Genomic DNA, 17513 nt, shown 5'->3' on the forward strand with positions numbered 1-17513 from the left:
GGATATCGGTGTTGTTTTAAGTCGTTGTTCGTTGATAGTAATTGTGTTGTGAAGTAGTAATAGGACTTTTATCTTTTGTTTGAAGTGTGTTTAATTTGTTGTTGTTTGATAAGTGAGTTGATGATGATTTGGTAACTTATAAGAGTAAATAAATAATTAAAAAGAGAAAACAAATAAAAGTATAGAGAGGATTCAATTCTTTGAATTAACATATCCGAATCAAAGTTAATTGAGTTGATGCTTACGAGGTGGGGTGGGGCGAGTTGGCCTATCGGGTCTAATTAATTTTTATTTTTGAACAAAAAGTTTCGGTCCATTATTCATGAATCTTCTATTTTTGACCCATATTAGAAAATAAAACTCAATTAACATAATCTACGGTTTTGCGTTTAATTAAAATAATGCAAATATATGGAAATAAAGTAGTACACATCATTTGGAGCATTATTCGTGATGGGAGTCTTCACAAGAATAAGCATTATCCTTGGATATAAACCGAATACTTTCTTTGATTTTATAAATTATGAATGTTTGGAGTTTTGAATGATAATTTTATTTTTTGGCCGCCTTGTTAGTTTATATTTTGATTTCCTTGAATGGATTTTATTTTTATTTTTGTTACAAATTTGTATGATATTTTTGCGAGTTTATTGATTTTTTTAAAAAAATTATTGGTGGGACACTCCCGTCAACCCGTTTCTCCTCTCATCACAATGGTGTCATCCCTACTAATTATAGCAAAAAATTAGTAACTGCATCTCCATTCACGGTGGTTTAAAATCTTCATTTGATTTTTGGTTTTGAAACATTGAAAGATATGTTTTTAGAATAGTTAATAATAATGTAATTTTAGTTTTTGTTTTTGTTTTCACCACCAGCTTAATCTGTTTCGGGGGTCAGTTCTGACATCAAGTGGTTTCAGTCTCCTCCCGATTGCAGTTGTGGGGATCGAATCGTGGTCCTCTCTACTAAGTTCAGCGTCAATCACCAGTGAACCAACTAACAATTGGTAATCTTAGGAGGGTGTATTGGATTGAGATTTCAAAGGATTTTAAAAGACTTTTTTGTTGAAAAAGAATCTTGTGGTATTCAATCAAGACTTTTATAAAATATAAATAAATCTTGTGGTATTCAATTAAGACAATTAAGATTTTTTTTTCAGGGCAACGAAATCAGTAGGTATTCAATTGAGATTTCTTATGACTTTTAAAAAGTCTCTCGGTATTCAAAAGTCTACCGATTTTGATGGATTTTTTTTGTGAAATGGATTTTGAAAGACTTTTTTGTTGAGAATATAAATACTTTTGTCATCCTACAATCCCACTCAAACCCTCAAGACTTTTCTTTTCTTCTATAGACTTTTTTCTGCCCACAAAATTGGAGTTCACCTTCTTTCTTTTACAGCCTCCTATACTTTTCAACCGTCTTGTTGAATGGCTATTATATATGATTCCAGTTTAAAATCCGTCATCGTATACATCCATACGCAAGAATAAACAACCAAACTATATATGGTTCATTTCAATCTATGCTTGTGGAAAATTTCTGTAACATAATTTGCAACTTTTTGCAACCAAAAGAATAATTTGATACGAATTTCTCATAAAAAAGAAAAGTCTTCGTTGTTTTTTTTCATCGTATATTGATTCGTTGATTTTGGTATATTGCAATTTCTGATAATTCGATACAACCTTCTTTTTGCAATTTCATCATCGCTGTTTTTTTTTTTTATCATTCATAGTTTTTTTTTCCTTTTTTGTTTTGTTTGATTCATTGATTTTTTTAAGGAATAATTCATTTTCATTGATTATTAATTATTGATTGATTCATTATTTAGAAGAAATTTGTATCGAATTTATTGAGTCATTAAAATCTTAAAAGTCTATATAGTACCTCGAAATCTCAAGAGTCTGTGTTATAAAATCTCACGAATTCTTGTGTTAAGAATTTTGATTGTAAAAGTCTTTCAAAAAAGTCTCACAAAATCAATACAATCTCACAAAGTCTTTTAAAATCCTCAAGATTTTTTTTGTCAAAATAGTCTTTTGAAATCTCAATCCAATACACCTCCCTTAATTCATTTTTAACAAATAGATGATAAACTATTTTTTTTGTAAATTTAGTAACTACGACTATTTTTAGTATAATTTTTTAATAAATTTAATATAATTTAAATCTTGGACAAAAATATTAGCCCACTAATAATTTATGCGTCTGTCCGCCCTTAGTATAATCTCTTTTATTAGACTAAATCTTTTTTTATAGTTTGTTTTATTTTTAATAACTGTTTCCAACTATTCATGGATAATTGTTATAAAAAAAAAAACTATTCACGGATAATTTTGGAATATTTTAAACAATTTTAGGAGCTCAAATTGTTAGAGAGATGCCATATCGGTAGATCAGGATATTTTGATGTGATAAGAATGATGATAAAGCACTCACATTTTGATACTCACCGAGAAAAACGAAATTTACAAATTTTGTATTATTGAATTGTTTATTTGATACTCACGGAGAAAAGGAAAATTTATAAATTTTGTATTTTATTTTTTGTTTAGAGTTTGGTGGTTAGAAATTTTACCTTAAAAATGAATAAGTGGAGTGTCCTTAAAAGTGAACCTCAACTCCTACATAATATATGTGATATGATGATATCTCCATCAACTGAACTAAGGAGATTATAAATTTTGTATTATTGAATTGGTTTTTTTTTTTTTTTGATAATTATTGAATTGCTTATTGATGATACTGAACGGTGAATACAAATCAAAACACATGTTTATACTAGAGTAAACTATTGGGTAACACTCACTAAAACACAAAGCTAACTAACATTCTCATCTTCAAATAGTATGGAATCAATGCTTCCTTAGTTCTATTTCTACTATTCATTTTCAACAATGATCACATCTCTAATGATATGATTTTTTTTCTTTTATTAGATAAAAAAATATATATGCCCCAATAGGATGTAATAAAGGAACCAAAATATTTTAAACCATCCATTTAATCCCATTTTTAATAACCGTCTCATTTTTGTTTATCAATTTTTCTTAATGGTTTTTGAATTTTCTCCTATGCAGGGCGGCTTCCAGTCAACTGCCTTTTTTTAATTTAATCATTGTATTCTATTAAATTATTGGGCCAGGAAGTTTTATAAAATTATTTGATTTTTAGTTAAAATGATAATTTTTTTTTTGGTACAAGTTAAATTGATTATTTTTAATTCCACTATATATGATTTGGGGCAAAAGTTAATATGCATAAGCCTTTTCTTATGTATGGTGCATAAGTCATTCACAGCCATCAGATAATTTTACACATGTAATAATCATAACTGAAGAACTTTCTATTTTTGCTTGCTCAATTTCGGCCACATTTTACATGCGATTCGATCTCCGATTTCGAAAACTAATACCGGAAACATTCATAAAATCGAACGACGATCAAAACGGTATAAAGAACGTCGAGTTTCGTTGATTATTGAGGGAGAACGAACCGGGTCGACGAACCGGGTCGTCGTGACCCGTTTCTGCAGAAAATGGGTGAGGAAGATGATGAACAGTGACGCGCGTCCACGCCCACTCTCACTGGCGGCGCGTGGGGGTGCGTGCGGTGCCAAGGAGACTCCAAATTTTTTTATTATTTTTACATAAAAATAGTAAATAATTTTCTGAGAATTTTGGGACCAGTTTGGTATTTTTCCGAGACCTGGAACTATTTCTAGTTAATTAAATGAGGTAAATATGCTTTTATAAATATAAGATATTAATAAAATTTTCCCAAAATTTTATTTAGGGTATTTTGAATTATTTGGAACGATTGGGGATACCTCACTCTCTTCGGTTTTATATCGTCTTAAAAATTTAAATTTATTTCACAATTTTTATTAAGGGTTAAATATGTTTTTGGAGAACAGCTCTTTGAAACCATTCCACAGCAAAAATGGTTTCATACCGTTATACACTGAAATCATTAGTCTAGTTAAATGGTTTCATGGCATTATACACCGAAACCATTATTATAGTTAAATGGTTTTATATGAGCATTAGTGTCAAGATGTTATACACTGAAACAATTAGTCTTGTCAATTGGTTTCAAGATGTTATACACTGAAACCATTTGTCTAGTTAAATGGTTTGATACTGTTATACACTGAAACCATTATTATTCTAGTTAAATGGTTTCATAGCGTTATACACTGAAACCATTAGTCTTGTTATTTGGTTTCAAGATGTTATACACTGAAACCATTAGTCTAGTTAAATGGTTTCATAGCGTTATACACTGAAACCATTATTTTAGTTAAATGGTTTCATATGGGCATTAGTGCCAAGATGTTATACACTGAAACCATTGTTATTAAGTAAAACATCACATAACCATTTTACAAAACCATGCTACATAAAGCAAAAAATCATATAAAGCAATTAGGGTTAGTTTAGTTGAAAAAAATTTGGATAGTATGCATGAGATATTGGATTCGATCATTTTTTTATTGTAAAGAAAAATCGATATATATAAAATTAATGTATGAAATTTTATTTATATTGTGATTATGATTGATAAAACTTAAAATTAAATTGTATGTTTGACAAGTATGCTTTATATATACATGAATCATTCGTTATTATGTTGGGCTTCGAGGGGGTGTATGACGAAAATTAATTTAAAATAGATTTTTATAATATATACTTCAAAGGAACAAAAATTATTATTTAATTGGAAACGGGGGGCGCGCTAGAAATTTGGGGGAGGGGTGCGCTAGAAGTTTGGAGGAGGGAAAAAAATTGGGGGCGCGCTAGAAATCTAGGGGAGGGAAAAAAAATTGGGGGGCTCACAAGAAATCTAGGAGAAAAAGGAAAAAAAAAAACTGGGGGGTGCGCTAAGCAAAAGGGGGCGCGCAAGTAATGGGATAGTATATGGGGGGCGCGCGAGTAATGGATTGCCTAATTTTGGGCTTGAGCTGACCTTTGGTTGACTTTTGGTGTAGGAAGCAAATATAGTGGGTGTAGGAAGCAAGTTTATGCATGGTGCATAAGTTTAGGCTTATGCACCATAACTACACCCATGATTTGGACTGCAAGCACCTTAGCTTATTGCTAGTGTACGAAAAGAAATATTATAATTAAGGTCTAAGTGATGATGACAAAAGAAAGACAACAATATTGAGAGATGCTTTGCACAGCCCCTAATTGCTAATAAAGATCCTTTACTTAATTTTTTTTCTTCTTAAAAATACATTGGATTAGAAGTACTCTTCGACATTGGCGAGATAAAATATTAACTTTAGCTTGGTTTAGAAATATAACTTCAAAAGTAATCTTTTCCGGGTGTATTGCAGCAATAGTAGGGTGTGCATAAATACTCCCTTAGACTTTGTGAACCAATGGGCTGAAAAAATTAGGTTAGTGTAGAACTTCAGTTCAAAAGCAACAAAGCCAGTTTTTCTTTTTGCACCTTTTGAATTTGCCAAAATACTCCTTTCGCAACTTAACATGCGAGAACAATTCACTACTTAACATGCGGACGTGTGGAAATCTCATTGTTTTGTACTTCCATTCCTTCACCCTTCCTCACCATCCCTCACTTATTACTCTCCCAATTGGGATCTTATACCAGCGTTGAACCGTTTAGAGGGAGTCTCGTTGGATTGGATCAACATATTGGGCAATGAACAACTTTATAAGTGACTCTAACATCACACTTTTACCTCAAATTTTAATGGTATGTTTGATTTAAGAGAAAAAAATAGGGCAGAGAGAAAAACACAGAAACCAATGAATGTATTTACCAAACACACCCTAAGACATTAGGTTTATGGGTCCTCACACTTATAAAGTGTTCAATCTCTACTTTTCCAACGAATGTGGGGCTTAACTCACACTTGATAGATCTCAACAAAAACTTTCCTCATTACATTTCGTTTGAATCACGTCAAGCAAAGTTGTATTGGTCAGGTTCACTACTTAAGTAGTGAACCCTATTTGTAGGTTAAGTAGTGAACTACACTGATACTAAAGTTGTTTTATTGTTTTGAATTGTCTAAGATATGGTTGATCCTAAACCAATCAAAGAACTAGGGTTGGTGTAAAGTAAAGCAAACAACCGAAGTTTAATGAGAAGACATCGAAGGTTGATGAGAAGTCGAGCAAAGAACCTAAGGGTGATGCGAAGCTGAGCAAAGAACCAAATGTTGTGGAACCTAGAGTTGATTTTCGCGTTTAGTTCATGACTGTACAAATATCAATTTTTGAAGTATCCACGGATATCAATTATTTCAAAAATATGCATATTTATGTAAATTATATAACATTTAAAATAATTATGTTTTCTTTGTTTTTTAAACAACAAAAATAATAGTATTAACACATAAAAATAGTGATAAACTGCAACTCGCTTTTACAACAAAAAAAATTATTAATCAAACAATAAATACAAATTAGAATATTAGATTAGGGTTCTTTCATGTATGTATATTATTTATGTTTAGGTAATATAACTTTATTTATTTATTTTTGTAATTTTACTAATTTACTAAAAGAAACGTAAATCTGCAAGTACAAATATCATACATCTATCTCCATATCCATTAATTAACGGTAGTTGAAATATATGTTTACTGGACATATTCGTTATGTCTGTGACGAATTTTATTCATAAATACATATGTTTTTGCTATCCCTACAAGGAACAAATGAGAGTATTTTTACATCTGCCATCTTTCTGTCTCAATGCAACCAGTGATAATATTGTTGCCTCTACCATATTTGTGTCTCAACAATTGCAGAAAATATTCATTTCATCTTATTGTCTCTGCGATAGTTTAAGTATTATAACCTTATCTTTTCATTGTATTTCAACAACCGACCTTAGCTCAGTTGGTAGAGCGGAGGACTGTAGTTGGTGATAACAGACATCCTTAGGTCACTGGTTCGAATCCGGTAGGTCGGAAGTTTTTTATTTTTTATTTTAATTAATTGTTTTCAAAATCAACGTGGAACAAAAGTCTTTGTTGGATTGCGGTTTCATCATTCAACTTTTTCTTTTCGTTTTTTGGACTAAAAAACAATCAAGTTATTAAAACTACCATTTTTGCTCCCTCACTATACAGCTGTATCCACTATTTGGTTTTGTCTTACTAAAGTTTTTTCACTATAGCAACTTCTTTCATCACTGCACATATATATATAGCATTCTCAAATTCAACTTTTAGAGTACAAACTTCATCCTCTATTCCCTTCATCGATTCACATACCATTCCAATATGTTCTTTCATGTTGTTAATTTCTTCTCAATACTAACTAGCCACCCTTGCATCTGCATAAAATACATTGCTTTCTAGTGTATTTTGGATATTCATGTCAATGTCATCTGGAATTGGGTCACACCACCAAAACCACTTGCACTTATTTTGCTTACATCTGTAAAACAGTCGATTTGGGTTCTGATAAGTCATCGAAACTTTAATCTCTGAAACTTTTTGACACAAGCAGTTCGTGTTTACATATCGAATCCAACTGACTCTTGAATCGTCGTTGTTGCTAGAAGAAGACATGAGGTTGAGTAGTTCTTGTAGCTTGATTTCTGGAAGAAAAAAAATTAAAGAACCCTTAATCCTATAAAAAAAACTTAAAAACAGAAACTGTAAATAATTATAGCAGAGGAAAAATTAAAAGTATATGATGTGGCATGCCATGACAGTCTTTTTAGAATAAAAAATGAGAAAAAAGACCGAAATGTTACAAATGGATAAGATAAAGGACCTAAACGGAACAAAAAAAAATATAAAGAACTAAAGTGTTACAAATAAATAAGATAAATAACCTCCGGTGTAATTTTGCCTATAAAAAATATTGAATAAAAAGGAAAAAAAAAGTAAAATGAAATGGGTTGGGCTGGTCCATTAGCCCAGTTGGCCCACAAGGGCCGGGCTTGATAAATATTAGCCCAATAATAATCGGGCCGGGCCAATCTAGCCCAGTTATTTTGATTGGCCCACCAGGTTGGGCCGGCCCATTTGACAGCTCTACTTATTAGGGTAAATCAAAGATGTGTTAAGCAAAGGTTGAAAGGTAAAAGAAGTGATGGTTGATACAATATTCAACAAGCATCGGCATGATTTGAAGAAAATGTAGTCGACGACAAATCAGCAAACGCGACAACCAAACAAGGTTGGTAAAGCCAATAGACCGACTACACTAGCAGGTGTTCGTCAGCCCTTGGCTTATCAGGGCTAAACACCATTTAAACTCAGGAAGGATAACCATCATAACTATGACTTCCAATGCAGAGCACACATTTAACCAAATATCACCATAAACAAGGGGGGAACTAAAAAAAATGCTAATTAAACAGAAAAAAATATTCCGAACTTCTGTGAATGCAGTTTGGTGTATAACAATACTTCAATCATAAAAAATAGTGATACAACAAAATACAAGAGACTTATGACATAAAAAATTGCAGTGACTCTTGACATCAAATACTTCCATGCCAATAATATATTGGTATAAGATAGGAAAAACTAGTTAGCATCAGTATTTGTTTCGATCATTTGGATGCCTTGTGTCCTGGTGATTTGGTCTGGCTAGCTGCCGTAGACATAATGCGCAATCGACTCGCTATTTCGCTGAAGGATGGCCTAACTGCAGGATTTGGTGCCCAACATTGCTCCATAAGTGTTCTCCATTCAATATCACAATAATTTGGGATTGTTGGTCTTAGTGTGTTGTTAACAATTCCACCTGTATTGAATATAGAAATTCAGAATATCCTTTATGATGCACATATGACATATGGCAAGTTGATTGCATACAAACTTTAATAAGGTCCTCTTTGGATAAACAACTATAAGTTCTTATCATAAAAAAGGGAACAGACCAACACAAGCAATTAATGAAAAACTTCGATCATGTGTATATCTTTTAACCAGTTAATACAAACCATAGGAATAGTTTCTTAACACATGTACGGAGTAAACCCTAACATAATCGGATTCATTAACCACATTTTCATCTGAGACATGTCAGTTCTTTTGAAAGCTCCCAAGTACCCCCACCTTATACATCACAACTTGAGTTGGTATGATCATTGTTCAAAAAGACGACAAATGAAGCATTCCTATTAAATTTTACTATCACCTATTTATATATATAAAAATTAGGAACCTTTTTCAAAAATATACGACAAGAATTTAGTTCAGGCTCTGCTACCGACAATGTAAACATAAGCAAAAGCATAAGAAAAATATCACACACCTATGATTGCACCATAGTGCATATTGGCATATGGCTCCTCACCAGTAAGAATCTCCCATAGTACTATGCCAAATGAGAACACATCCACCTACAAATTGAAATTCAATATCAAAAACCAAAAATTCCAAGCAACAATAAAGTGAATAAAAGAAGATACAGAAGCTATGTTTCGTAAAAAAAAGGCGAATAACAGATAAGCTTGCTGATAGAGGGAGGATGGTTTTATTACAGAAAGAGAATATGCTAGCCAATAGCGAATAAACTAATTGATTGAACTAACTCATAAATATAAAACGACATGATTAATATTTAAATCTCTTCCATTAAAATACCGAGGATGAAAACGAGAGAAAAATAAATAAATAGGAAAATATGTATTTGCTCGGAACAGCTATGATGGGCAGAAGTTCTTCATAGAAGAAAAAGAAATTAATTTAGAAAATTCAAAATTCTACCTTTTCTGAGACCTTGCTGCTGCTACCGTTGAGCAGCTCTGGTGCCATCCAAGGTAGAGTGCCTCGCACTCCACCAGAAACCAAGGTATTTCGTTTAATTTTTGACAAACCAAAATCACCAACCTGGAAAATGTATTTTATTAGTCTTGTCAACATTTATATTAAATGTACAACATTTCAAGTTCATAAAAAAAAAAAAAAAAATAGGAGAAAAGATCCCAGCTTTGATACCTTGCATATTGGCCGTAAAGGATCTTTTAAGTTTACAAGTAAATTGTCACATTTCAAGTCGAAATGCACAATATTTTTGGAGTGCAAATATTCCATTCCAAAAGCTGCATCCATTGCAATTATCAGCCTCTTGCGACGATCAAGATACCTGCAATGAAAAATTATGCAATGATTCTTAGAGTTAAATCCATTTTGTAAAACATGAGAGATGAGAGATTCATCGTGATACACTTCATTACTTGATAAATGATACTAGTACCTCAACTTAAGGAGCTACAAAATTATAAAAACAAAGAAATAGAACTATTGAAAATAAGATTAGGATCCATGTATTTATTGTATATGATAGACATATTGTATCATATTTTGTAAATAGGGATAGAATATTCTGTAAGAATAAATAGAAAATTTGATATCATCCCGATAGGTATTGTTGTGGAGTGGGCTTGGGAGGAAGGAATCCCAACAGAAACGGTGGAAAAAAAAATCCAGATTTTCCATTTTATCAGATATTGCTTCCCCCTTTTTCCGGTGCGGCCCAATAGCGTGCTATTGCCGCGATTTTGGCTCACAAAAGTGGCTGCTCCTTCCCCACCATCCATACGCGATGCACCAGGATGCACAGTAGCGTCATCAACCACCCGCTCCACACCCCTGGGATAGCGGTGCTACTTACCACTATTGACAACCTACAACTAAACATAAGAAATTAAAAAGATCTATCTAGGTAAGCATTACCTATCATTACGTAGCAATACATGCCTAAGAGAACCATCCACCATATACTCCGTAATGGTTGCCATTGTTCCTCCTGGTCCATTTTGCACCACACCATAAAATGCCACAACATTTGGATGATGAAGCTTGGAAAGAATGTCAGCTTCCCGCCAGAACTCAACAGTCTGAAAAGAAACAGATACAATTTCATCTCAAAGATTATTAGTTATCATGGAAGCATACTTTCAAGAAAAAGCCATAAGATTATCCTTACCAGTCTCTCTTGCTCAGATGATCGACCAGTAAAGCATGTTTTCTTTATTCTCTTAATGGCAACATCTGTTCCTCGCCATTTTCCATGATATACAGTCCCAAAGGTACCAGAACCTAGTTCCTTCAGCTCTTCAAGATCTTCATTCATTATTACCTAAATTTGCATCAGAACAATGAAACAACTGAACTGAATATTTTTGAAGATATGTATAAACAACTAGATGAGCACAAAAATGTTTCACAAAAATGTTCAAGACGCGTATGATGACCAAGAACTTGATTGAATTCAACTGTCCATAAAACACATTGTTAATCTACATGTTAGAGATAAACAACACGTCAAGGAAACACTTGATCAAAGAATTATAGTAGCTGCAAATAGGCCATCAATAGCTTCATAATTTCTATTTCCTAACACCATACTAAATAGGATTCCACTAGCTGACACACATAAACATAGATGCATTGTTGATATTATTGAAATTTAATAAGCTCATTTTGTCTCGACTATTATTGATATTATTGAAGCGTACATACACACTCATTTAGTCTTATCCATTTCCAGAAGACACAGTTTGTCTAAAAAAACTTGGGGAATATTTGTGACAGCAGAAAGAATAAGAGTTAAGAAAGTATTTGGTTTTTTTGGTATTATAGTATAAAGTACACCCTTAATTTTAATATCAAATGAATAAGAGAAAGGGAAATAGAGGCAACCAAATGATAATATCCATTGATTTCCAAAATTCACCTTATATACCTTTTATTCCGAGGAATGCCAAAAAATATTAACCTACTATCAAGGTTTTCAATGACTTGATATAAAAGGCTAAACCTTATGTCATTTTCTCTTTTAGCCTTGATGACTGACCTCTATATACAGAGACACAAAACACTTAATCCTAAATAAATAGTGAAATCTGGAAATAAATCATGATAATAGCCAAGTAATATGAAAACTAATCCTAAGAGAAAAGATACTCTAAGATTAGAAGTTGATCCTGAGATATTTTATATATTCCAACCGGTAGAATCAAAACAATGTACATTGAGTGGTTTTATTTCCTGTTGAAGCAACCAATGCAACATTTATTTGCTTTATATGAAAATAAGTGAGTGGGAATAGATTGATGCGACAACGTTATGTTCATCACTAAAATGCAAGCATCCAAATTTACTACTTACCATTTTAAGCTTTTGCAGTCAACTTAATAAAACTTCAATTATAAATTAAATATTATGAATAGAGCAGAATATCATGCCAATAAACCTGAACTTATTAGCAATTATTTACGCATAAGATAAGACAACAATTCATTTACAAAAAAGACAGATAACCAGAAATGACCTTTCTTTTACAAAACAATATCTAAATCTCTCCCCCAAATAAAAACCACAGCACAGAAGAAAGATTGCATGTTCAAAAATTAATATCTTACCTGCAAGGTACTCATATCAAATTCTTCTAAAGAAGGATCAAGAGGAGGTAGACTGTTATTTTTCTTTTCAAACTTCCCATCCTAAAGTTAAAGCAATAAGAACTTATGTCAGCAAGAATATACGCATATTTGTAAGATTCTCGAGGAAAAAAAAAACTAAAATAGTACCTCATATTCTGAATCTTGTGCTCTTAGGTTGTCCAACATAGCATCAAATTGCATACTTTCAGTGTCATTAATTTGTGACTGATCATAATTTGATTGCAGAACAGTAGTTTCAGTTGCATTTTCTCCGTGCAAGTCTTTCTGCATTTCTTCGCCAAAATTGAGATGGAATTCTGCTCGGTTTAGAGGAACTTCATCAGTTGTTAAAGGTGTAACATGTTGAGCTCTATTATCTCCAACTATAGCAGGTGAAAAACCAAGATGATCCTGGTCAATAAGAGACGCATTACCGATCCCATCTTGCGCCAATTTTTGAAAATATGACCAACTTTTAGGTTCATGATTTTCCATGTTAATACTTAAACCCACTCCATCTGAAGCTAATGGATGTTGACTAGAGGAATCTTCTTCTAGTATTGCTTTCGAAAACATATCATTAAGCAATTCACGAGGGAATCGATCATTAATATCAATAAGAATGTCACCTGGTGCGTCTGAATCAACTTTCGCAGTCAAAGGAACAGGTAGTGCTTGCACTTTAAAATCATTGTTTGAATCACTGTTTGATTCTTTCAAAGGGATGTCTGATTTACCTTCAAGCGGGGATTTTTCATGGTTATCATCACGATAATTTTCCGTTTCCAACATAACAGCATTGTCCTTGTTTAAGATATCTTTGTTTCCTTCGCCATCTGCATGCAAGGGCTTCGCTGTGATGCTCGATTCCTCGGCAAGATTAGACATATTACCATCGTGCAAGTTGGTACCAGAGTCTACAGCTGAATTCTGTGAGTTGACACCAGAGAGTAAATCTGTAACGTGAAACTGAGAATTGTGCGCATCATCCGACTTTGAGGAACGGTTCAGCGACTCTACTTGCTCCCTTGGAATTCTTTCTGAATAATAAACTCTTTTAGGAAGAGGGGGAGGGTGAAGACTACTCAAGTCAACTGCATTGGAGCGGGAATCAACATAAGGACCAGCACCAAATGCACTGCTGGAAGTAGAAGAAGCCTCGTCATAATCCTGGAACTGGTTCGTTCTTGTTGGAGGCAATGGATATCCCTCTGCGGCAGTAACTGCAGCCGCTGCTTCGGGATTATCATTTTTTGAGTAACCGTCAAACAGTTGGGAAGGAGACGGAGATAGTGTTTCTTGTTGAATTGAAGTATCGGCCATCATTCTCACCAAAGTTTCTGGTATTTCTGCATTTTGTACCTGTAATCCGCTAGGCAGATAGCCTTCATTTATAACCCCTCGTTGAATATTTGGCATATGAGGAAGCATATTAATAGGAGTCTCTTCAAAAAGAGGTTTATAAGAAGGATTAACAACACCATGATGCATAAGATATTGATCATGACCATTAGGTTCACCATGACGCATCATTTGATCGCCATAAAACATTGGATACATTTCGTATGAATTTGAGGAAGTTGGTAGCACTGGTTGTGAAAAATGAGTACCCAATGTCGGGTCAAAATTGTGTGTCAGGGGAGCATTGCCATTAGCCTCACCGTCAATATTTTGCCTGTCCAATTCATTTATATCGTTTGCAGAATAGCTGAAACCGACCATGGTTGAGTTTTTTCTTGATTCCAAGTCCATGCCATTAACAGCAATAACATATTGGATTTCAGAATCGTCACTTGTGCAGCCGAGACCAAACTGAGCATCCTCCAAATCACTGATCGAGAACAAAAACATCCTAAGTTTTTGTGATCCTTCTCTATCTTCTTGATGATTATATTCTTCCATCATATTCTGTATATCCTCGTCAGATGACACAGATACCAAAGCATCGAGATCTTCACCAGGAAGCTGATACTTAATTGTATGAACCTGGTTATAGATCACCAATGCTTTCTGAATGAGCTCGTGATAAGATATGTCCTTTCTTATACGGAGAATACGTGTTTGGCCTCCAACATACCTTAGCTTTCCATCACGTGGCCGTGGCAATATTCTACCACCGAAGCTGCAAAGGAACTTCATCATGATTGATGAGTTATCATAACTTTCGGAAGAGCTATATCCATGCACAAACTGTCTGTTGTCCTGATTCAGTGAAGATCTTGGTATTGATTGAATTGATCCATATTGGCTTCTATCAAACTCTTTAGGATATTTCTCCATCATTGATAGCATAGAAATGTCTGATCCAGTTTCAGATCCTGCGTGACTGAGACCTAAAATACCTTTCAGTTCCATATAACCAGTTGCATAATTCGGATCACCGACATTCGGAAATACAGGCTTACCAAGATTTGCTCTATCTCTCATAAACTCAAGAGCGAATTCCTCGCCCGTTTGTATCGAGTAATGTTGTACCGGTTTAACTTCTGTTGTATTGAGGTCATGCGGTCTTCTACTCGTATAAATGTCATCCATGTGATCAGGCATTACTGACGGCAATCCCGGCTGGTATTCATTTCTAGGATCCATGCTTTCGTATAGAAACGTTTTCTAGAGTTTGTTGCATCAAACCATCATTTTTTTATTTATAGACGAAGAAAATATTAAAAGTTTGAGTCAAAAAAAAGTTTTAAACTTTAGTAACTGACCAGTGAAGTCACTATATCGAAATTTGAAGCAGCATTCACAATCTTGGAACTCTTAAGAACTGTTGTATACCTTTTTCGCCCAAAATGCTATTTAAGCATAAAGAAACTTCCCTGTAAACAGAATGGAATCAAGACAACTTTTAGCAACAAATTAACATGTAATAAGTGTTAGCGGCCAACACTCGGTGGGATTTAGTCTCACATCGGATAGATAGGACTCTTGAGAAGAGTTTATAAAGAGGAGGCAATCCTCACCTTACAAGCCGGTTTTGTAAGGATGAGTTAGGCCTCGATATTCGTGATATGGTATCAGAGCCTATCGGGTCTATCGTTGGGCTTCCGACATCGTTCACGCTTCAGGCCCATTGGGCTGGGCTGAAGCGTGAGGGGGTGTGTTAGCGGCCAACACTCGGTGGGATTTAGTCCCACATCGGATAGATAGGACTATGCAGAAAACAATATGAGATCATGCAAGCTTAAGGGAGAATGGTTTCAATTTCAAATAAATTACACATCTCCTGTCACTATTATGGAAACTTGTAAGCTCTTCAATTTGTCTAAAACTGTGTTTGGTTCTCTCGTTAAAAAAATTGATTTTAACTGAATTGATTTTTTAAAATTGATTCCGGCTAAAAATAAGTTGAACTTAAAGTGATTTATGTGTAGATACACTCATGTAAAAGGGAGTTGAACAATAAATTTGAAGCTAAAAATCAGACAAAAGCTCCAAATTATAGCTTCAAGTTAGAATCAATTCTACTTGACACTATCCAAACATGCCAAAATTAATTATACACATAGAATCAATTGTACCTTCAAAAGTGGAACCAAACATACACAAAGATGTTTCCGTGTATTGAATTAACCAAACTATTAGCTTTCCATAATCTTAAAACCAAACTTAACAAGCCGAATCTATTCCCCGGTAAATCACAAAATTACAAACTAACTACAAATAGCAGTTAAGCAAATTAGCAAAAGAGCATTACCAATCTCAAACATGAAACACAACACCATTGGAACAAAAAACAACAACTTAAGTTAACAAATATGGTCAAACTAGAAACACCTCTAGAAACAAAATCAGAACTCATCCATCTAGAATCTAAACCCAAGATTGTCAATTTAGGGTTCTTCCTATTGTACTTGAACTTGACATCAAATGAAGCAAACAAAAATAAAGTAACAACTTACAAATAAAGATAATAACAAAATTAGCAAAAACAAACAGAATATAAAACTAAATCTAGCTACCCAATGAAGAAAAAAAATGATAAAAAAACAAAACTTTCACATACCCATTTGCTCAAACTTCAAAAGATGCAGCTGTGATTCAACAATGGTTGGAAAAAAAAAACACTTTTTTCCTAGTCCAACAAAAAAAAAAATGGACCCAAGTTGTTTTATTAGGTTGTCATTGTTTGGAGATTAAGCATTAACGTTGTGTGTGTGAATCAAGTTGTGTAGTTGAAGTTGTTGTTAAACTCTTGTATGAAGAAAAAGACGCTCCTTTCTCTCTCTACCAGTTGCACTTGCACCCACCGTCCTTTCTAGTTTTTGTTGCTACCGAAAGTTATTTTATTCACTTTTTATTTATTTCTATATTTTTTTTTTTTTTTGATAATCTTTATTTCTATATTTAGTCAAACGAGAAAATATCAATTTAGCTCTTTATTAAGTAATGGGCAACGAGTCATGAAGTCATCCAAATCCAAGAGTGACCAAAGACACAAATTTTAATTCAAAGGATGGTGATTAAAATAGACAATTTTATTGTACTGTGATTAAGAGTTTGGTTAAAAATTGAAATTATTGTATTTTACTAAATTATGTTATAATTTTTTTAAAAAAATATTAAAATAATAATTTGTCCATTAAATATTGTACAAGATAAAATTTATTCAACAATACCTTAAATATTTGTCTTGTGATCTTCTTTCTTATACTACATATGTACCTAATTATAAGACCATGTTTGACCATTGTATGTACGCAAATGCATAATTTTGATCACTAATATCTTTAATTGTATATTAGTAAAAATTATAATAATTTAATATTTTAAAAATACTCATCAAAACAAATTGATCTTATATGTTAATATTTACATTTATATATTATTTAAAAAATACGGTCAAAACAAGATAAATTAATAGTACATTTTTGTCAAATAGGGTCGTATAATTAGGGACGAAAGTAGTACTATATTGTGTCTAGTAATTGCTTTTTGCAATTCAAATGAGTCATAAATATAAATAAAGAAAATGCTAAACAGTGCCCAGTGCCCCCGGGGCACTGATTAAAGATGCAAAAATAGTAATTTGGCATTGAAGCTTGTGCAGTCAAGTCCTCAAAAGTTTTTAAAATGTTCTTTTCTTTTCGAAACTTTTTTTTTGTTTCCTTAAC

The 17513-nt window shown here is 33.1% G+C and overlaps 1 protein-coding gene and 1 non-coding gene across 4 annotated transcripts; one reads left to right on the forward strand and one right to left on the reverse strand.

Annotated features, from left to right (window-relative positions):
* The first annotated feature begins 6869 nt into the window (after positions 1–6869).
* On the forward strand, positions 6870–6957 carry TRNAY-GUA. Its single transcript is given in 2 exon segments — positions 6870–6906; positions 6922–6957. It is a non-coding gene; the product is annotated as a tRNA-Tyr (tRNA).
* A 1376-nt stretch (positions 6958–8333) lies between these two features.
* LOC123893919 (probable serine/threonine-protein kinase DDB_G0267686) lies at positions 8334–16715 on the reverse strand. Of its 3 annotated transcripts, none has more exons than XM_045943749.1 (10): positions 16406–16715; positions 15108–15218; positions 12547–15009; positions 12379–12459; positions 10941–11093; positions 10688–10851; positions 9950–10097; positions 9719–9841; positions 9264–9351; positions 8334–8750 (listed from the first exon to the last, which is right to left on the reverse strand). In XM_045943749.1, the coding sequence occupies exons 3-10, from the start codon at positions 14986–14988 to the stop codon at positions 8557–8559; spliced, it is 3393 nt and encodes a 1130-aa protein (XP_045799705.1). In that variant the 5' UTR covers positions 14989–15009; positions 15108–15218; positions 16406–16715; the 3' UTR covers positions 8334–8556. The 3 variants fall into 3 exon arrangements, with proteins under 3 accessions (XP_045799705.1, XP_045799704.1, XP_045799706.1); XM_045943748.1 differs by lacking the exon at positions 16406–16715 and adding an exon at positions 15921–16306; XM_045943750.1 differs by lacking the exon at positions 16406–16715 and adding an exon at positions 15921–16390 and having other exon boundaries at positions 12547–15218.
* Between the last annotated feature and the right edge of the window lie 798 nt (positions 16716–17513).

Source organism: Trifolium pratense, linkage group LG7, assembly GCF_020283565.1.
Source record: "Trifolium pratense cultivar HEN17-A07 linkage group LG7, ARS_RC_1.1, whole genome shotgun sequence".
In the NCBI taxonomy this organism is placed as follows: Eukaryota; Viridiplantae; Streptophyta; class Magnoliopsida; order Fabales; family Fabaceae; genus Trifolium; species Trifolium pratense.

What these genes read in the sequence shown, in the direction of transcription:
- LOC123893919 (XM_045943749.1), bottom strand. Translation starts at nt 14,988, where the DNA reads ATGGATCCTAGAAATGAATACCAGCCGGGATTGCCGTCAGTAATGCCT. An exon ending in CACAAGATTCAGAATATGAG is followed by an intron (nt 12,460 to 12,546) that starts GTACTATTTTAG and finishes CTTTAACTTTAG; the next exon opens with GATGGGAAGTTTGAAAAGAA. An exon ending in CATCTGAGCAAGAGAGACTG is followed by an intron (nt 10,852 to 10,940) that starts GTAAGGATAATC and finishes GTTTCTTTTCAG; the next exon opens with ACTGTTGAGTTCTGGCGGGA.